General features: G+C 42.9%; 1 protein-coding gene across 4 annotated transcripts in view; it reads left to right on the top strand.

Moving 5' to 3' along the window:
- LOC111584813 (uncharacterized) overlaps positions 1-15727 on the top strand; it is a 174139-nt gene extending 158412 nt beyond the window's left edge. For 2 of the 4 annotated variants that reach the window (XM_035941008.2, XM_055014329.1), the window contains exons 11-14: positions 211-531; positions 5708-5915; positions 6959-7448; positions 9268-15727. In XM_035941008.2, coding sequence (XP_035796901.2) covers positions 211-531; positions 5708-5915; positions 6959-7448; positions 9268-10302 — 2054 coding nt within the window. In that variant the 3' untranslated portion in view covers positions 10303-15727. Of the gene's footprint in view, positions 1-210; positions 532-5707; positions 5916-6958; positions 7449-8997; positions 9248-9267 lie in introns of those variants that run through there. The other 2 variants (XM_023294092.3, XM_055014330.1) reach the window with 2 other exon arrangements.
- The last annotated feature ends 6552 nt before the right edge of the window (positions 15728-22279 follow it).

The raw sequence follows: 22279 nt of genomic DNA, 5'->3' as shown, positions 1-22279 counted from the left end.
GGAATCAGCAAAGTTGGATATTTTTGCCTGCTCCATTCCTTTGTGGTTTAAATCAGTCAGTGTCTGACTGGAATCACAAATTCGCAAACATGAGCATAGTGAATTTTCTAAATTGTAACCTCCTGCTGCCATCCAGCACAGAAAATGGAAAATTGTACCGTGCAATTAACTGTGGAATACTTACAAGTGTTGCTGTCAATCTTCCTTCAGGCCCCACAGCCAGCCTGGTGCTGCTGTCCCAGCTCCAGCCGCTGTCCCGATCCCCATCCTCCACCCTGACGCTCCACGTGCCGCTGGTCCTCAGGGACGGGACGTCCGGCCTCACCAGCACCGGGACGGTCACCGTGTCCGTCTGTCCCTGCCTGAGAGGAGGGGCAAGGGCCGGGGAGAAAGAGAAGGACAAGCAGACGGAGGGCGAGTGGGACTGGGAAAGAGAGGCGGTGTGTCTCCCTCAGCAGTCCACACTGCCTTCACCTGGACTCAGTACCGCCGCCCTGCTGGCTATCCTGGCTTGTGTCGCTACACTACTGGGTAAATACTCTAATATTACTAGAAAACTCGCATAGCCAGCTCATTCTGTAGTGCGGAAGGGTATGGCTGCACCACACTATCATTCTGCTGTAGGGTAAATAAACACTCTGGTTTGTTTTTCTGTAAATCAATCACGATCCTCATGCGTGGAGCTAAGCAAAGGATGCAGCTTCGGTGTTCCCCTGAAATAGTGAAGGGTTTAATTGTTGTGCTGGAACATTTGCATGCATGATTGAATATGTGTTGAATATAATCCACTGAGAAAAGTAGTAGGGCTACTATATGCACAATAAATTCTCTGCAAACCTCCAAATTTTCAGGCTTTACTCTGCTAGTCAGGAGGTTGTTGTTATTTCCCAGAGTGAAGTGGATTTTAAAAATGAGCAACCAATAGCAGCCTTTTACCCACAGCCTATAGCCAGTGAGTCAGACTATTGTGAAGCATACAGTCTGGTGACATCTTACATGAAAAACCCTCAAACCCTGCAGTAAATGGGATTCTGTTATGCTGTGGTCGGTATTTTGCTGGTATAGTTTGGGTCCACTTGTGCCCTTTTGAGGGAATGCTCACTGAAAATATTACAAAGATGTTCTGAGTGATCATCTTTTACCTTCTGCTGCAACACTTCTATCCTGACAATATCCCCATATATAGGGTTGACTGAATGGTTTCATGAAAATGATGTGAATCACATTTTATGGTCTCCTTAGTTACCAGATTTTAAGTGTTAGCACTCTATAACTTCCATCATTCAAACACCATATGGGGAAATTGCTGCACAAGTAGTAATTTGCTGTAGACTCAAATGCAGTACTCTGGAGTACTGCGGGGGCGTGTGAACACAGTTTTATCGCAAGATATGCAAATGAGCAAGAGGGAGAGCTGGGAGGCAGGGGCTGAGGTGAGGCCAGAGCAGTGCTACAGCGAGCAGTGCATCCAGTAGCTGGTGTGTTGTAGAGGAAAGCAGACATTTGTGGTGGTGGCAGGACTTGAGCAGAGTTAGCAGGCAGGTTACACAGAAAAGCTGGGGTCTTGAGGCACAGGAAGCGCAACTGGCAGCCCAAACTCAAGGAGCAACAGGTTACCGAAACTCAGTTGGCCGTAGAATTATTACCACATGGCAGACTGAATGGACTGGTAGGAGCGAGGTTAAAGTTTCACAGAGGAACTTGGTCACTCGATGAGAAGCAGGTGTGTTGGTGGATGGAAACCACACCCAGACACACACAGAGAGAAAGGATGAGACAAATTGTTTATCTCATTTCTCAGTTTGTGCCACCTGTACTCCTCTTTTCTGCGTCTTAACAGAGATGTGAGTGAAGGAAGCAAGGAAGAGACATGAAGAGAGAGGAGTCGAGGCAGCTGGCATTTAACAAAATGACACATCTTTGCCTTGGAGCTGTTGTCATAAAGCAACATCAATTAAATCTGACCTGTAGTACAGATGAATCATCTGTACGTTGTTTTCTTAAAGTCTGCTGCTGTATTTTCTAACCTCTGTCATACGAGCATAACGGTATTCATGACAACTTACAGTGTATGTTTACATTTAATTCAGTTCTCAGCATGGCATAATGTCATGAGACTGATAATTATATTGTGCATTTGGCGTCTCATTGCATGGCATTTAAAAGCAACAAATGACCCCCTCCTCCCGACCATATCCTTAACCATTTTATGTGTGTTTTTGTATGCCATCAAATGAATTAAATGCTTAAAATGAACAGACATTATCTAAAATGTGTGCCCAATGTTAAGCGCAATTACATGATATCAGATTAGAATCTATGGATGCCAAACATTTTTATTTTTTAAGTGAACACACTGTGACACATAAAGGAGTTCTGTACAAATAGAGTGGCTAATATTATGATTGGGTGATACATATCTAGCATATACATGCAATTGTTGGTCCTGCTCCTGCAAATGTCTGAATATTTCAGCTTTGCATCGCCTCTTGTGTCTCGAATGAATAAACCTATGTATTGTCGCTCACATAGCTCCTTTCTCAAGCCTCCTCTCTCATCAAGATGCATTTTAAGGATTGAGATTCAAGATGGCACCCTAAGATTGATTTCCGGTTCACGGAGGGGAAAGCAGAAATCTGAGGAGATGAGGAGGCTTAAAATAGAGAAATGAGTTGAGTCTAAACAGGAAGATCACAAGAAACACAGGGAAGAGGGAAACAAAACAAGACCCCGGCAGACTATGACGGGAATATCTTTTGGAAGAACGATATTTCCCCCCATCAGTAGAGTTCCTGAGACTTAGAGAATCAATGCCAAAGTGAACTGCAGCTGTTCTCGTGGCACTTGATGGCTCAACACGTTACTATGGCCCTTTATGCTGTTTCTTTCCTTTATTTCATCACATTTATAGTCTGAAGATACATTGAGATGAAGTCGGTGTAGACGGGGATACAACAGCGATAGTAAAACAGTATATTGTGAATTATATTATGTCCCTTAAAAGACCCTACTTATATAACTTACATCAGCTTTTATTACACCGCTTTGTATTATGCATTCAGTGAAGTTATATCATTAAGATTTACTGCCTATAAAGGAGTTTAATGCTAATCTACAGATAAAAAGTTGAGTAAATAGTGTTTAGGGCTGTTTACCCTCCACTACATCCCTGGATGCTTAATCTGCATATGAAAATAATGAAAGCAGCAGCATAAATATTTCTCTTAGTCACAGCTGCTCAATAGCGGGGTTTGCTTTTCCTCGCAATTTTGGTCCAGTTATTTCCTCTGGCAAGGTCACTTCTAATCACAGCTAAAATAACAATTCTGAGTGATTATCTGGGCCCGCAGGTTTTTGATAGCAGCGTAATAAAATGTCACTACCACCTTCTCAGAAAACTCAAATGCTCAATTGGATAATGTCTAAGTGCTCAGAAGGCTTTGGCTCGTGGCCAGCAGCATTGTAATTTCTATTCAGTCTGTTGGATCGCTACTCATGCCTTGTTGATAGAGGCATTATCATTCTGGAAGAGGCCAGTTCAATCAAGGAAGAAGTGCAACATGGCGTGAAGGTGATCATGCACACTGGCTTCGGTGGAGTTAAGAATTTAGTTCAGTAAGTGACAAGGATGTGAACTATAGCAGGAGATACACAAAACTTCACAGTGTTTGCTTCAAGTTTGTGCCTTCAAAATAGATTTGAAGTGTTGTTCCAGCAGAATCTTGTTTTCCTTCTCTATGAGACGTCCATATTAATCCCAAACAGTATAGCTTGGCCCTAAACAAAATGCCAAATGTTCTTACAGAAGCTTCGACAATAGCTCCATCAGGATCCCATCTGGTTATTAAAAAGGGCCTTGGCATGCGCACCGTGGATATGGAGCTGTTTGACAACCACTCACCATGTCTGGTAGATAAAGGCTCCGTTAAAGAGAGAAATACTTGCACGTCATGGCAGGAAGGTGATCACTCAAACTGTTATGGAAGGTTAGAGATTTCCCACTGCTTTCAGGGATCATTGGATTAGTTCCATGGAAATCAAATAATGCAACCTCCAACAATATTAAGGCTGTACGTGTACTTGCTGCAGCAGCTTAACCACCTAAGACACTACCATATCACACAAGTGCATATGCATATACAGCGACACAGTAGTTTAATATTTGTTAATCTCCTCCCCCAAATTTTAATTGTCCAATCGCAGCCTGCAACTACAACTACTGTGAACAGCTTAGCTCTGTTTAGGCATGGATTTCTCCACATTCTGAAACAGTTTGCACAGATGATACTGACTATTGTTTAAAAGTAAAGTACAAGCATGCCTAGTTAACTGCAGATCGATGACAAATTAAAGGAAAAACCAACCTAGAGTTTCTTCACAGGTGTTGGACAACCACATGCTGCTGTAAAAGCTTCAAAGCTCCTTGGCTTTGATTTTCCAAAGTTTCTGGAGCTCTACTGGAGGGAGTAAACACCATTCTTCAAAACAATGTTCATTTGGTGTTTTGGTGATGGTGGTGAAGAGCAATGTTGCCCCTTCATGCCTGATTGATGGAGATGTTGTCATCCTGAAAGAGACCATTCCAATCAGGATAGAAATGTTTCACCAAAGGATAAAGGTGATCACTCAGAGCAACTTTGTATTGATTTGAGGTGACCCTTATCTCTAAATGGACAAGTGGAGACAAATCATGGCAGCAAAATGCTCCCAGAGCAACCAACCGATCCCTGCAATGAATGGGTCATAGGGTTTTCCTTTAATTTGTCACCCAGCTGTAACTTCCTACAACAGTAGCCTGGGCTTTGTGTCTGAATTCTGTCTGTATAAATTTGCATGTATCATATTGGGTTGCTCAAAAATTCCACAATGAAATGAAAAAGTCATGTATGCTACTTTCAGCTGTGATGCATCACATTTTATAGTTGACAATCATTAGTGAATATGTCAAAAATCTCCTTCTTGAATTACTGATCTTCCACCGTTGTAATTGTAAACTATATGTGTTATGCCAAAATTACTATGAGGTTAGTCAGTTATCGTCAGGTCTTTTTGGACGAGTTTGGATTCAGGTTCCTTCAGGATCACAAGTCTTTTTTGGAAAATTTGGATCTTATTGGGCCCATATTGTATTCTATCCAAATGTCTGGAGTTGTGAAGACCTCTGCATACAAGTAATCTCTGTATTTACGATGCACAAAAAGAACTTATTGAGTTTAATGAAAATTCTTGTCAATTAGTGTTTGCTTACAGCAGACCAATTCCACATTTCTGGATGAATTTTAGCACAGGTGTGTTTATTGAACAACTGTCAAAGAGCTTCCTTTGCCTGGTTCTTTGCCACAGTCTAGGATCAAATGCAGCTCCCCTACTTTGGGAATATGGAATGAGAGTCATGGAGTCATGGGAGAACAAGGCATCCATTTGCCTGGCTGGGGCTCAAAGTCAATTACAGAGTGGAGGCATGCAGCCTGCTGATATGATATGCCAGCCCTCTCACCCAAGGCCTCCTCTGTATTCGTTTTGTCTCTGTGTGTTTCACCTCTTTGTCTGTATGATTTTCTCTCCCTTGCTCACACTCTCCTCTTCCTCCTTCCCTTTATTTCCCCTGTGACTTCTGCCCCCATCCTCCCTTGTTCATCATTCTTTTTCCAATTTCTCTCCTACCCCTCAATATCCTTTTATTCCCGTTGCCATCCCCCTTCGGCAGCGGTGAGTGCCCTGTCATTGTCGCTGCGCCGTCAGAAGCGTGACTCCCTGTCGCCACTGGAAGAGGACGACGTGCGCGAGAACATCATAACATATGACGACGAGGGCGGAGGCGAGGCCGACACGGCCGCCTTTGACATCGCTGCCCTGCAGAGCGCTCCACACAGCTCCCGCTCACGTGGTTACCGCACTCTGGACAGCAGGAATGTGTGAGTAGAGGACAGTTTGCTTTGCATGCTGTCAAACATGTGTGAAGCTTGTTGTTTAATTACATCAGACCTCACAGCTGGCCTCTTATTACACGCTACGAGGAAAACAAGAAGGAACCAAACTTACCCCTTTCAGTGTAAAAGCTTTCATACCATTCCAGCACTTAACTGAGCAACTTAAACAACTGATCGAGCCGTAAGTCTCGGGTCATAATCAATCACAGATCAAAATGCTGAGACAGAAGGCTATCAAGCTTTGCAGTCCTCGGAGACCACTTTGTTGTGCTCATTTTGTTAAAGCTCATTTATGTTCTGCTACATCAGAGAGCTGTTTGCACCCACTTTGATGTTTCTGTGAAACATTGTTACTGCCTTTGGACTAATAATTAGCTCCCCGAATTCATGCAAGCCATATGGAGAGGCCATAAACAAGTACAAAGTCTGCTTTTAGTTTATCGGAAATTGCTTCTTGCAATTCGCGGAGGTGGACACAACTGCATGTAAAAACCTTCCTAAATCTAGTGCAATTCAGTGCAATATCCCTGCAATAATACTACCTGTGTGAAACTTAATGTTCCATTTTTCTTAAAACTGCCACAGAGAAGTTGATAGGAAAACAATATGGTAACTTTGAAGCTAGCAGTTTGTGGTTCGTGCATTGAGCTTGGACTGAGATGGAAGATTTGGAGCCTGCATTATTAAGTTTGTAATTTATTCTTCATATTCAGGACAATAAGTAAGGTTATCTTGGCCTCCCCGTTGCACTGCATCATTTTCTTCATCCTTCTAAAGCCTGTCCACAGAAGTTGTCCAACTTTATGGAAATGAAAACTAAATCTCCGGAATACCTATTTATTTGGTTATCTTGTCCACCAGGTTATATTTTCCCCAAGGTGTACAAATACCTTAACAGAATGCCTTTCAGTGTAGATATAATGCTATATACAATGACCAGACAGTGTCCTGGAGGGACAGCAAGCTGCAAGGAACTCATAATGTCAGACTTAGCAGCGTTATTTCGACATTCTTGTGTTATCTTCCAGTCGCTACACCCATCGTGGTCAAGAAAAAGCTCGCACCTACAGCTGGGCTCAGAATCAGGGTGTGGATCACAACTACTCAGGACCAGGAGGACCCCTTTATGGTCGTCTCTGCTACAGCAGCCACACCTTACCGGTTCTACGCCGCACCCCAGGAGGAACATTCGAGCCAGGCTTGGCAGAGCTGGCGTATCGCTTCCCTGGGGGTCAGCCAGACCACTCCTTGGTCATCCAGAACCAGGGAGCCATGGTCGGGCCCATGGAGTCTGGGGCGGTGTACATAGCCCCCACAGACCCGAGCACAGGAAGCCGAACGGGGAGTCGCACGGGAAGTCGCGATGGGACTGCGCCCCAAAGTGGGGTGAGCACGTCGGACGGAGGGACACCGAGAACCACCGACAGCCAGGAGAGAGGAGGAGGGACGGGAACTGCCAGCAACTGTACAGAGGGCAGCAGTGAGGACAAAGTCAACCACAGTCAAGATGTGGACTGGGTAAGAATTACAATGAGCCTGCTTTCACACCAAATGTGCAGTTTGAGAAACTGCAGTTGAGCTGGACTGAACTGAACCCAAATACAGTGACCTCCATGCTGAGTGTTCAGTTTATGGAATCTTTGATTTTTCAAGAGAAAAACAGAGCTGTTAAAGTTGGGGTAGGCAGTAATTTCTGGTAATATTGGGCAAAAATTCAATACTGACATTTCAGTATATTGCAATTAAAGTGGTGGGAGAAGAAACTAGACCTCAGCACCTCCATTAGCTCCATTTTCAGGTTTCTCATGATTAAAGATTTTTAGCAGATCACAGATCTTTTCACCAAGAGCAGTTGAGATAATATAAATACTAACAAAGTCTCATGAAGGCTTAGAAGAGAGAAAAAAGAGCTGCAAAAGGCCTGTATAGTTTCAAAATCTGCGTTGTTTTTTGTTGTTATTTTTACTTTTTGACACATTGCAGCTTTAATTTTATGAATTCTGAATTCAAGCTGTTATATAATTCTACTCATTGTTTAAGTCTACTGGGTCTCAAATGGAGTTGATAGATGATACCAGCTTATAAATTGATTAATATTATTGCTTCCACAGAATTGTTGCCTGTACTTGGCACCTCCTCTTAGCTCTGCTTTCAGGTTTTATGTGATGGAAGATTTTAGTCAAGGTCTTTTTACAGAAAACAGTAGTATGAAAAGCAACAAAGTCTTATGAAAGAGGCATAGAACAGGCAGAAGGGCTGTATATTTTTAACATTTGTATGTTTGTTTTTTTGTCTCGTGTTGTTTCTTTGCCTTTTCTGCACACTGCAGCTTTAATTTCGTGAATTGTGAATTCAAGTTGTTATATAACTCCAGTCAGCCAGGTCTCAAATAGAGATGATAGGGGATACCAGGTTGTAAAATCAAAATTACTATCGCTTCCAAAAAATTCATGCCTGGAGCATCCAAGATAGATGTTTTGAAGGGCGTATTGTAATGCTTCAGCTAATGAGGTCCCTCAAACTACATTGTGCAAATCATACATAACTGCACATTTGGTGTGAAACTGACATCTGAACTTATTCTGTACTGCAACACAGTTTAATACATTGATGGACTGATGGCTAAATGTTTTGGGAAGGAGAAAAAGTGGAAGACCTTGGCCGGAATCCCAAGTTAAAATGGAATAAATTGCTTAATTGATGATTGATGGCTGCATTGGAGACACCGCTGAAGATGAATGAATTAATCGTTCAATTATGTAAGCAAACAAACAAGTACGAAAGGAATGAAGCAAATACAAAGCAGTTATTAAGTTTGCATTCAACCTTATATACTCTGTTATTGCAGTGACTGCAACACTAATGTTTTAATTTGTGCGTGGAGCAGAGAGGTTCAGGACAATGCCGTGGGAAGACGGTGATACAGACATGTCAGCACATTTATATATATCCTGCTGCTCTATATGTTTTATTTATTAGGCCATAGCAAGGCTCTGTTGTCCTTGCTTTATTTAATTTTCAAATATTTTATCTCTCTATCACGCCCCTCTCCATCTCCCTCTCACAGTGCAGTGTTAGCTCATTCTAGTGTTCAATTAATATCTATGCCTTCTTCCAACTCTGCTTTTCTTCCACTCTTTTCTGCTCAATGTCTGTCTCTCCTTCATCTAAATCATTTTTTTTTATCATCACCATCTCCTGCTTTCCCTTCATTTGGGCACTATGTCATCACACTCCCCCATCTCTCTGCTTTTTACTGTGCCTGTTATTAAATTTTCCCTCCTTGGGCAAATTGTCTCATCCCATTTTGTGTTACAAACCTAACACCCAACCCCAGCCCCGAACTGAAACCGCTCGTGCTCGCCTACGTTCCCTCCAGGTGCAGTCGGAGACTTTACCCAGGGAGCATAACCTCGTCATGACCCGATCCGGCTCCATGATCGGCCAAGGTCACGGCGTGGGAGGCTGGGTGTGCGACTCGGCTACCCTCCCCTTGGCGGGACGCAGGGCCTCCCGATCTGGTTTGTCCCCCAAACGCACAGGCTCCAGTGTGGCTGAATCCGACTCCAGTGGAGGAGGAGGAGGAAGCGGAGGTGGAAATGGAAATGGTGGAACCTCCACAGATGGACAACAGCAACCTGCAAGTGGACGCAACTATGCCACAGTCCTGCAGGGCGAGGTGTCTGGACAGAGGGACTACCCTGGCACTCTAGGGAGAGGAGGACTGGAGATGGGGAGCAATTTTGTGGTGGCGAGGCCAGACAGGGAGAACGGAGGAATATCACTGGCCGGGACTCCGTCGATGTACCCGGAAGCAGCTGGCTTTATTGGGGACTGGCGTGATCGAGTGGGTCTGGGAGGGTATGTTTTGGGCAGGAGGGATATGACCCCGCAGATTTTATCCTTCCCAGGGCAGCCTCGGGGAGCGTATGGTGGAGTGATGGGCTTCGGGGCAAACTGGGTTCCAGGAATGGAGGCGGCAAGAGGGGCACCCGGGACAGGGGGTCCCTCCTTGGCATTGAGGGTGGGTGAGTTCCTTCGTCTACGTCTTGCCCAGGTCACGTTTGACCCCTCGCAGCCACCGTACGACTCTGTGCAGGTGTACGGCCTGGAAGGGACAGGGTCCAGGGCCGGATCCCTGAGCTCGCTAGAGAGCGAAGGGGAGAAGGATACAGAGAAGGAAGATTGGGGAGCAGGGCTGGAAGAGTGGGGTCCCCAGTTCCACAAATTAGCCCAACTCTTCAAAGACAGGGAGAAAGAGAGGGAAGATAAGGAAAAAATTGAGGAAGGTGCCAAAAAGGAGAAGGAAACGGCAGAGGAGCCCAAGAAGAAAGAGAAAAAAGAGGGAGGAGATCAGGCTGGAGAAGACTGAGAGAGGATGAAAATGACACAGATAGGGGTAAAGGGGTAAGAGAGGAAGGCAGGGAATAGGAGGATGATGAAAAGGCAACTAGAGCTAGAATAATGCGAAGAGAAGTTAAAGGGGAGAAAGATGAAGAGGCAAAGTAATAAAAAGAGACAGAGAAAAATGAGCCTAGGGAGGATGGAGAATGCGAAGGCAGGGGAGGGAGTGATTGATGTAATTTAAAGCAATAAGTGTTGAAACGCTGATATGGTTGAGCACAGATACTGAGACAATGCAGAGGCTGCTTCTGCTCGGGGCAGCAACAATTTGTTAAACGCTTTGGACAAAGAAAAACAACCCAAACATCCAAGACTCGATTTAATTCAGCGCTCACGTATGGAATAAGAAACAGCAGGAAACAAGGCGGAAGGCGTCTCTCGTTCTTGTGTGTTGACCTGATCTTCATGTCAGCGTGTGTTCGTATGTGAGAGGATGTGTGAGCACAAAAAGGCATATATGAACTTGTATGTGCGTGTGTGCGTGTTTGCATATTTAACAGAGACAGAGCAAAACAGTCAGGGAGGAATCACAATACCCAGAGACAACATAAAGACGACATTAATGCTATGTGCCGCATAAGCTGCGGCATTAGTTTTTCGGGACAAGTGTGCAAGAACAAACATTAAACATGGAAGTTCAGGAAGTAGGATAACACACGGGGGAATAAAACTGATGTTTGACTAGAAAGAGAATGGGACGACGAGGATGTATAGAAAGAGAAACGGTCTTGGAAGTGAGACGATTGTACAGAAACTGTTTTTTATTCCATCTGCAGTGGCAGAAAAGTGAATTATTCAGCTTGCTACTCCATTCCAAATGAAAATGATGAATCATTTAAATCCTGCAAAAGATTCTCCCTCCTCTCAGCCCACAAGGAAAAGACATTGTGAAAAATTTAAATGATTTAGGGATGTGATCCCCCCCCTCGCCCCCTCCCCTCGTCGCTCTCATCCCCCCCAGCTTTTTGTAGTCGAGTGTTGGTATGTTTACAAAGACCCACTCACACACACACAGACACACACACACACACAAAAGAACTGATTAGTGCCACAAGGCTTTGATTGTACTACAGTAAAATTATAAAAGCCAAACCATCCACAAATATTCTATTTACTATATGGAGCAATGATGACTCTATTATCGATCGGCTTAAATGTTTTTATGGAAGAGTTCAGCTATTTTTTATTCCCAACTCCCCTCTTTTCCTAATAGTCTCTCTTGACACACCTTAAGGACAAAGTATGCATGATATTTGAAAACAACAAAGCGGCAATCAATTCCCACTCTGTACACTCATAGTGCCCAAATGAAAATTTTCCACACATCTGTAATGAAATTGTAGGGGAACAACGCCACAGAGACTCCCGCAGCAGGCTTTTTGTTCTTGTTAAAGGTCAGGATGCAAATGAGCTGGAGTTTTCAGCTGGAATGCACTTTTATACTGTGTGATGTTCAATAATAGATAATGAATAATGTCAAAGACTACAGTTGTTTTATAAGATGTCAATTAAACGCAAAGATACAAATGTTTGACTGTATGTAAAAGCATTTCAAATGTAAATACCACTGAATATTATTGCTAAAAAGAGAGTATATAAAATGAAAAATGAGTTTAAAAAAAAACAAAAAAAAAACCAGAACTTAGATGTCCAAATGGAGCACTGTCGGGACTATCTGTATGTACTGTAGATTAGAAATGGATTTACTGAGCTGGACTTTAACAGCCTCCTGGACTGAAAACAACACCATGTATTCAACATCTGTGTTTGGGTTTGTTGTGTGGTAGCTCTTCGTCTGAGATGGACAAGCCAAGGATTCAATTATACATGTGGCCTCTGGCGGAAGTTTGTTGTGGAAAATTTTAGTTACAGACGAGCCTGTGAGCTCACCTGTCCTAGTGAACAACCAATTTGATGAAAATCAAATGGAGTGGGGAGAAATTCCCCTATAAGGCATACAAAGCAAACAAAAATATAGATATTTTCCCAAAAATCTGGATTATTATTGTGCAAAAGTAGAACAAAAATGGAATTTGTAATGGGTTTTGTATTGCCTGAGAGACATGGAGGTTTTATAGATGGTTGCTTCTCTTTAGAAATACAATAAACTCGACATCAAGGAAAAGTGACTTCTTTCATCTTTCATGCATTTCAGGCAATGCAGTTAAAATACCAAATAATATTGCTTTTTTGTTGGCCTTAGCAAATACTCTAATTTTGCAGAATAGTAATTGAACCTTCAAATTTATTGACTTTTCCTGAAAAACTAATTTCTTTGAGTCCAGAGAGGATTTTTTGCCACATATCTTAGCTTGAATGTGGACGTCTTTGGTGCGCCATCGCAGAAATGTCACTGTTCTGTTCTCACTGGTCCACTGTAACGTTTACTCACAAGTCAAGTCAAGCTGCCAGCTTCGTTAGTGTCCACCAGCTTGGTCCACCATAATCTTGTCGTCATGGTTCTACTGTCAACACTTATTCAATCAGGAAGTCGGGCTGCTTTCACTCAATAAAATGAAACCCATTCACACCTCTGTACTCTGTACCTGAGCCACAGATTTGCCCACACAGTGCCACTGTGCAAACCGGACGGTATCAGGACCAATGTACAAAAACTGCACAATAACTGGAGAGGAGCGGAGGCGGTGCAGAACCTCAGGGAGGACTGAGCTATGATCAGTTTTGGCTAATTAACAATATCTCAACTCTCTACATTTGAACAAATCTTTTTTCAGTTATGTAACGTTGATTAAAAATTCTGAAGGCTGTTAGACACTTAAGGGATGATTCTGGTTTATTACAAAGTGGAGCGTCTTTGAATCATTTCTGCCGTACTTTGTATCAGTAATAATAACACTATAGGCAGCGAGTTAATTGTTGAGATCTGGAAGTAAATGAAATTGCTAAAAGAAGTCTAGTGGGGCAACAACTTACTTGGAAAAATGTAAATTCAGCTATTGCATCAAAGTAATTTTTGCTTTTCAGTATCCCATTGAGTTTTAAACATTATTGAATTAATCAAATGAAAAATCATCTCCAGTGATGATCATGTGGAATGTGTCAGTTGCATCTTCCTCTTCTGTGTACCCAGGTTTCCCAAGAGAATCTGAAGCAAACTTTTGAAATGTTTCGAAAAATTAAACAAAACAAAACAAATGCATTAGGCCTGTTTTCATTGATCACTTTGTAATGAAAATAAATTTAAAAAATAGGCTGTCTAGTGTCATCAGAAGGTGTCAGTATAGGCTGCATTATGCATGGCTGTAATAAACAGAGTAGAAGAAGCCAGAAACAAAACCAATGACAGCCCCAATGCTCATGCTACCACACTATGTAATACCCAAGAAAAAGATTTACATTTAGTCCCAATGCATAATGTATCAAATGCCCCAAATACCAGGATGTCCATGTACATTCTCTCTCATTTTGCTGTATGCAAGCTAAGCATGCTTTTCTGGCCTTTCTGACACACAATCCTCTGTGCAGCATGAGATATATCACATACATCAAGCAATAAGCCTGAGATGTCGAAAGTGCACAAACAGCTTATTTCACACTGCAGACTGTTGCAGATCTAGAAGCAAGATGGTCAAAGCCAAAGGCAGGATTTAAGACGTAATGGTGTATTCCAACTGCATCTTACTGCGTGCGATAGTACATACGTTGTAAAGGCACCTGTGGCACGTACTGAGAGGAAAATGAAAATAATACAATTTGAAAACCTTGTAGAAGAAGAAACAAAATAAAGGTTTGCCATTTTTCTTTCGTGTCATTTGGTATTGGCCATGTTTCATGCTCTCCAGCAAATAAGACAATGGAAGAAAGCAGAAACTATCATTCGTGTGAGTTGAATGTTCACCAGAAGTTATTTCAAAAAGGTGTTTTGATCACCCATTATGCATAGTAACTCTTTTTTCAAACAACCATCTTAAGCCAGTGTACAATTTTCTTGTGAAATTGGGGATGTTTTTTTTAAACTTGCCATTTCCATGCAAATTTCTAATGTAATACTTTCAGTGTGATTATGGAAACATAGCTAGTCTGAGTGAACCCCATGAAGAGGATCAAGCTTTTGTCTTCTTCATAGTCCAGCGATGTGCTTCTGCCAGTAGTACGTGTTCATTATTTGTTAGCTAGCTAGCTGCGCTCTGGATGTTTTCCCAGTTGCTAAACAGTTTCATGTGCAATATCACTTCCGCTGGGTTGGGGGATGCCTGACCCTGATTTGCATGTAGCTCGGGGGCCAAAACAGATTGTAATCAGATGTTAGTGTAAATGAGAGAGGATTAAATGAAAAGGTGCAAATGAGGCTGTAGGGGGTGTTCCCATTTGGTTTTACATGTCTTTTGATCTTGCCCTATTTGACTTTGTTGCTGCAATGTTTCCATGTTCTCAGCAATTAGTCTGGTGCGTACAATGAACTAATAGAAATGATGTTCAAAGCTACAATTGTAAGACTCAAGTTGTAACAAACCAGGATTTTCCTTAAAAAAATGTGCTGAATTTCACTGGTACACTTTAAATGACTGCTGAAGAATAAGCATTGTTGAGAGCACAAATGTGTTGCTTTGCCAATACACCATCTGTGCAATGTTTTCCTTTACATTTATGTATAATGTGCCAACTTTACTCAACACATGCACACGCACACTGTAACAATCCCCACTTTTATTACAGTATTGACAATTCTTGGGCAGCCATTGCAAAAGCAATTAGCATGGTATACCAACAAGTGACCTTTCTCGCCATTCTAATTATATGGTTTATTCCACAGTCTTGATTGGCTCCAGGTGTCTCATCTTTGCTGATTCAAAGCTTTGGCTGATTGGTCAAAATCAAAGTGATAATTCTCCTGATTTGTCTTATTTCAGAGTTCTGGAGTGCTGTGCCGACTAAACCACTTGACAGAGCTGATTATCCCACCTCCTGAGCCCGGCAAATTGGTTCAATCAAAAGCGTGATTAGTTGAATCAGTTGTTTTAAATAGAATAAAAGCCTGCAGTCTCTGCAGCACTCCACAGATCTTTCTCAGTCTTTCAGCTAGCTTCGATGCACCGACTGATGAAAGTGGTCGACCAGTTGCGAAGTCCTCTATAGAAAATAGCTGCATACTGAGCACAGTGAAGCCCCACTCGAATGACAAGAGCAGCTCTCTAACTATCCAGACATATAGTGACTGCATATGTAGCGTAAAGGTCGTGACCTCTGCTCCTCATCTTGACCCTCAACAGGTAGATCCCCTATTGGTTCTGCACCTCCTCCCCTCGGTGACTTCATTGCTCCTGCACGATGTTGATACAATTCCACAGTTGCGTGCTGAACAAAGTGTATTTATTTCTGTTGTACTTTTTCTTTTTGTAAATTTGAATAAAAAAGGAACTATTTCAAAGCGATGAGTCAGACTTGCTCTGTGCCCCCTTCTGCGGTTTCCTGAATTTCTGGATAATCAGACTTGTGTTGCTCGCGTGTGCCTTCTGTTTGTGAATGTGAGTGTGTCTGAGAGGGGAAACAGACAGTCAGGGCGCGCTATTGAGGGATTTGTCGTGCAGCGCATACAAACGTGCGCGCACCTCGTGAGCATGTGTCTTGTTGTGAGTAGGTGGGTGTGCCGTGTCAAATTGGCCCCTTGAAATTTCCGAAGCAGAGACAGTGAGTGTGTATGCGTGTCTGACTGCAGGATGAAGCAACACCATGTTTGGTCTGATCCAGCCTGATGGGGGGATGTGAGGTCAGTAATAGAGGACAGACGGAGAGTTCTGCAGAGTAATCACGCTCCCAGACAAAAGGGGAGAGCTCTCTGTTTGTTTGCCAGCAAATTAAAGAAAAAAAAAGAAAGAAAGGACATTTTGAACTCCTGAGCACCAGCAAACAGAGGAGACCTGACAGCTGAGACCAAATAATATGAGGCCCCCTGTACCAAGTTTTGCAGCTCTGCTGAATTCTGCAGCGTTTGTCCTGCTGAATGATGGATCGGGGAGATGTGCGCCATTGCTGTGTGACTGAATAGCTGGTTAAAAAGATTTATTACAATAATCAAATATGAAGGAGGGGATTATTTCTACATGATGGTTTAGAGAATGATCGTGTTAGCTGGGTCTTCGCTTGATTACAATGATAATACCCGCCTCAAGTCAGGGAAAGAGAGGGAAGCAGGGGGAGAGGGAAGGGATAGAGAGAACCATATTAGCAGTTAATATGCAAGTCTGTTGCATTACATAAAATTGTATTTGTGATTGGGTTAGAGCTGATTCTGCAGACCGCTGAAGAAAAAAAAAAACTCTCGCCATCTTAGCCAGTGTCAGTGCATTCCCATAATTATGAGATTCACAAGGCTGACTCGCCCCTTACGGAAGCAATATCCAGTATCTAGAGAGGATGTGAGGTCTGTTGGAGGCAAAACAGAGCTTTTACTTGCTTTAACCTCCGCCACACAGATAAAACACATCAACATGTAACCAACGCAACGCTGTTATCGATTTACAACTCCTATATGTGTCAGTCTCCCTCAAGCATCAACACCGCAATGCAGTCTGCTCGGTGAAATGCGCTGTCATGGCACTGTCAATAATTACAGCATGCATAATTGATCATAGTATAATGGCAGAGCTGGAGATAAAATGGGCTCTGTTAAAGCCGTACACCTGGGAATGACTAACTATATGCTGTGGTGGAGGGCTACACACACACACACACACACACACACACACTACTGCAGGATCGTCTCATGGGACACAAGCGTTAGTGTGTGTAGGCATGTGTGTGTGAGTCCAAGTACATGGAGATTCTTCATTCTGTTTGAACCTTCCTGACACACAGAATCCCTCCGGCTATTCAGCACACTGAGTGCTGGTGTGTGTGTGTGTGTGTGTGAGTGTGTGTTACTTTCTGTGCGAGCTCTGCACTTGAGCACTTGTACATCTTTGCATTTCAAGTACATGTGGGCTTTAAGAGCTGCTTCTAAACACAAGGAAAGTGTAAGGTAATGCAGCGCATGTCAACATCCAGCAGGAACTCAAGGCGAATGCAACTTCTTGGACGTTGCGCCACCGTGGCCCGTGGTTAAATGTCAAACAACCGCCTAAGTAGCTTTTAACTCCACGTGTCCCTGTTGGTTTTCACACTGGCCCGCTCCTATTTCCTCGCCTCCTTTTATTTTTCTCGCGCTCTCTCGCTCATGCGTTCTGCTCACGACGCTCTCCGAGTGCACTGGCTCATTTGAAGTGGAAAATTAAATCTTCATTAACAATCTTAATTAGAGTTCGATCTCCCCATAGCAAGCCGACAGGGAATCTATAGTGTAACAGGGGGAGACTTGGAGCAGGAGTTGGTTTCGCTAAGGTAGGGGGGTGGGAGGATTAGAGGGGGGTAATTAGTGAATTGGAACTTCAGGGTAAATTACACAAGAGGTATTTACACTTTGGAAGCAGGAGGGGATGGATGGAAAAAGTGGATAATTAAAGTGACCCGCTGGTTTGGCTGATGGCGGACAATGGAATGATGCTGCAGTCCCACGAGTGAGATGTGTGTTGGTGAGCGGGCGATTCTGCATTGTTGGCAAACTGGGGTTCAGCAGGGTGAGGGCGAGAAGGAGGGCATTAGTCAGAAATCTTCACTGGAATTGCTTTTTGTCTTGTTTTTGGTGACATGGTGTTACTTGAGGCGACATAATCCCTTATCATGCCTCCATAAGCATAGAGCATTTGCCTAATACCAGACAGTAATCATTCAAAGACACTGCTAAGCATGCAGCCCAGTGCTCCCTCTCATTCACATTTACATACCACAGCACGCTGTTTAACTACTGTGTGCAGGGCATCGTTTAGTAAATAGAACTATTGTGTTCCCGCACAATTAAAATATGCATTATGTCTCTAAAAATGAAAGCAGGGCTCCTCTTGCAGTGCTTCCTTTTAATTTCTTCTGTGAATGATGTCTTTTTTTCCCCACTGTACTTCTATTGTAGTTAGTCATCCTATCTGAAACCATCAAAATCCCTCTGCAGCTCTCTTTTGTGGAAGAAATGAGCTGAGGAAGAGAGATTTTTTGCCTGAGGGAGACCAAGCGAGTTGAACTGGCTCAGGATTTTATCCTTTGACAGGAAACCCGCAAAAGCAGCACCGCAACCTGGCCTGTGACTGTATACGTCCCTGTGGAATAGATTATTTGTTTAGCTGCTCAGCTGCTTCTTTATTTGCAGAGGACATAGAGATACGCATGGCTGCGGAATATTTCTAAATGGTGAGGGCAGGAGATAGTGTCTGGACCTTGGTTTTATTTATCTGCTCTGCGTGGTTTCCTGGGAGCTGGGTCGCTTGACTGCCCCGAGCAGGGTGATGATATCTGCAGTAATGTTGCCGTGGCGGCTGAAGACTCAGGAGAGGCGTCTGTGGATGTGTGTCTGAGTGTGTGTGTGTGTGTGTGTGTGTGTGTGTGTGTGTGTGTGTGTGTGTGTGTTGGGAGGTGACAGACTCTATTTCCACAGCTGATCATTAGAGACAAAAAAGAAATAGAGAACATGATAACCAATTACAGACACACAAACAGAGGCGAAGACAGAGAGTGGGGGAGTCAAACGCGTTCATTAGCCCTTTGTGTCAGATTGGTTAATTGTTCAATGAAGTGAGCGGAATAATGAGTTGAGCAGGGATGTTGTGCCTTTGGTGAAATGTTCATGGGGATTTATTCTCATCAGCTGCGCCTCTTGTTGTCCTACATAGATCATGGAGAAATGCTAACGCAGCTGACGGCGGCAGAAACAGCAGAACCGGTGTTTCGTCAACTGCCCACTCACTAAATATCAACAGGCACTCCAACAGTGTGCAGCCATTACAAGTCCCCTGTCATCTGAGAGGGTTTTTTCCAGGGAGCACTAGACCTCGGCCAAATAAACATATCTGTCCATCTTGGTGCAAACAGTAGTAGTTTGGAAAGAAAAAGTCAACAAAAAGGAGCCTGCGCGTCCTATTGATGTATTTTGTGCGAGTGCAGTCGCAGTTATGGGCATATTTTGCTTTTAATGTCCAACTTAATATTTTATTTCTTCATTATTGCCTGTATTTTCTGTTTATTCTTGCTCATGATTCATTCTTGCTTTTATCTTGACTCATTTATGCTCAGAGGCTTTAATAATGTAGGCCAGGAAATAAGGCTGCCTGGAGTCACGTCCCCTCTGCTGGCAATGTAATACCTGATCTGTTACTTGACTTGTGTTACTGTTAATTCTGTATTACAGGAGTTGTGCTTCTTCCAGGATATGTGCTTATTTTTGTTTTTGCTGACTTGTCGGTTTTCCTCTGCTACTTGCAAGCCTCTGTATCAATGCCTTCCTATATGACTGCCTGCTGTGTATGCAGTTGCATGACCACATGCAGTGCACATACTAAATATTTTGAATATTTACATCCTACAAAGTTTTCGATCCAGGCACCACTTAACATATTTAATAGGATGTGGTAAAATAAATCCAGCTTGTGAAGAAAAAAATAGTAAGTTTTAATCACATGCTTCAGTAGTCCTTAAGATCCAGTTTCTTTTAATTTTCCCTTCAAGCAGCTTTACAGTTGTTAAAATCATTTTTATTCCAATCTGACTATGCTTCAGTTGTTTACTCCCTGCTTGGCCTCTATGGCTGTTATGCCTGCAGCAATTATCAGATGGAAGTGCTTCAAATGTGTTGGGAATCATTTGATAATATTTTTTCTGAAATTCAGCCCGACATGTGTGTTATCGTTGGAAACTTTTGGGATCTCCTCTAGAATTTAAACTCACAATCTGTGCCTATAGCGTTCATTTGTGTAAGCTGTCGGAGGGGTTGAAGAAGTTAAAGAGGCCTACACAAATACTGCATTATTTATGAATAAGGTTCAAACTGATTAAAATACATGAAACATGAGATCATCAGGGAAAAAGCTCAACACAAATAAGGCCTGACGTGTTTTAGATATTATAAGAAAGGCTGTAAGTTAAGATCTTCATCAAGTCTGTTCCAAATGGCTTAGCGTTCAGTAGTGACATTCACTGATCCGCCACAATATTAAAACCACCTGTCTTATATTTTATAGGTCCTCCTGTGTTGCCAAAACAGCTCTGATCTCTGGGGGTGTCCTGTGTTGGTTGGCACTGGCGTGTTGGTAGTGAATCCTTTAGGTCCTCTGGGGTCTTTGGATCAGGCTTGTTCAAGGGCTTGATTAGTTGCTTGACCAGATTGGATCTGGAGAAGTTGGAGGCCGAGTCAGAGCTTTGGCCAGTTTTTGTTGAAGTGCTTTGTCCTGCTAGAAAAGCCCACTGCTGTCTGAGAATGCTGTTGCTATGGAGGAGGGGGCGTGCTTGTTCTGCAACAGTGTCAAGGTGGGTGGTATGTGTCAAGTAACAGCCACACAAATGCCAAGATCCAAGGTTTCCCAGTAGAATATTGTGTTGTGATGAGATGATCAATGCTAATCATGTCACCTGTCAGTTTTTATAATGTTATGGCTGATTGGAGTCGAAGTGTGCTCTGGATTGTGTCAGTACACCGGGATATCACTGCTTGGTTAAAGGAGCTGCTTCTCAGTCTGGTGTTACTGGTAGTCACTCTTCAATCATACATACCTACGAGGGTACTTCAAAAAGGTCTTAGCTTCAGCTAGAAACAAGGGGCGTAACTCCTACGTTAGGGCATAACTGTGCACTAAAACACCTTATATTCACAAAAATTCTAATATTTGTTGTGATTTCTTTGTAGGTGACACCCTTTGAAAATCAGTAGGTGAGTAAGAAACCAAAAAATTGACAAGAAAGAAGCCAGAACTGGACACAAATGTGGTTTCCATTATGTGCTGGACAGTCACATGTCTGTTATTCATGACCATGCAATAATTTGTCCTCCCTCTGATCATCTATAGTTGCTGATTTTGGGCGTCCAGACTGTGGGTCATCTTCACTTGAAATCAGCACCCCACTTCTTTAAAGTTCATCGAGTGTGCTGACTCTGTCTTTGCAGATACCTAATCACACCTGTGGCTTCTTTCTTGTCCATTTTTTGGTTTCCCTCTTACCTGCTGCTCTTAAAAGGGTGTCACATTGGAGTTTTTCTGGACAATGATAGAAGGTTTGCCCCAAAAAGAGTGTTACTCGTGTTGTTTCCAAGCGAAGCCGAGATTTTTTTGAAGTACCCTCGTATGTGTGCAAGTGCAGGAGTGTTTGCTCTTTCAGACCTGCAAAGCACCACAGTGATTCTAAAATTCATGACTCTTACAATAGCAAAACAACTATAATCCAGCTGGTAAATGTAGGATGCTTTGTTCGAGCATCCACAGTTTCACAGAAACTAAAACTACAGCATGTCCAACCACACTGACATAAACAGCCCAACCAGCTACATGCAGGACATTGGTTTGTGTCTGCTGCCACCTGCTGGAATAATGAACAACAGGAAAGTTGATTTTTTCCCTCTGCTGATATTCATTCCAGGGTTGTCTGGAGTCTATCCCAGCATGCACAGAGGGAGCACCCTTCACAGATCATCTGCTCATTACAGCGCTAACTCGCTTGCACAGACCATCATTCATATTCACACTTTTGGTCAATTAAAATTCTCCAGCCGGCCTGACCTGCACGTCTTTGGATTTTGAGAAAATAAGAAATCTCACTGAAATCTCACAGCGAAAAGCTTAGAGAAGGAATCCAACCTTCTTGTTGGGAGATTAACACAGCAGGTGGTTCAGGCACCGGAACGCCTCGTCTATCTGATACACAGTCAGTGCCTTCAATTTGGGGTGAATAGCTTGTTAAAATGATTTACTGCGTTAATCAAATCAGATGTGAGGGGAAGGGATTTTATCTGTAAGATCATTTAGAGAAGTATTGTGATGTTGGGATTTTCTCTTGATGCTGAAAATTAAATGTATTTGTGCCTGTGTTTGCTACACATCGTTGGTATTAGTGTCTATAGAATGACATTTGTA

This window comes from Amphiprion ocellaris, chromosome 10 (assembly GCF_022539595.1).
Source record: "Amphiprion ocellaris isolate individual 3 ecotype Okinawa chromosome 10, ASM2253959v1, whole genome shotgun sequence".
Taxonomy (NCBI): Eukaryota; Metazoa; Chordata; class Actinopteri; family Pomacentridae; genus Amphiprion; species Amphiprion ocellaris.
Note: the sequence above shows the minus strand (reverse complement) of the source record. Positions and strands in the feature narration are given on the sequence as shown.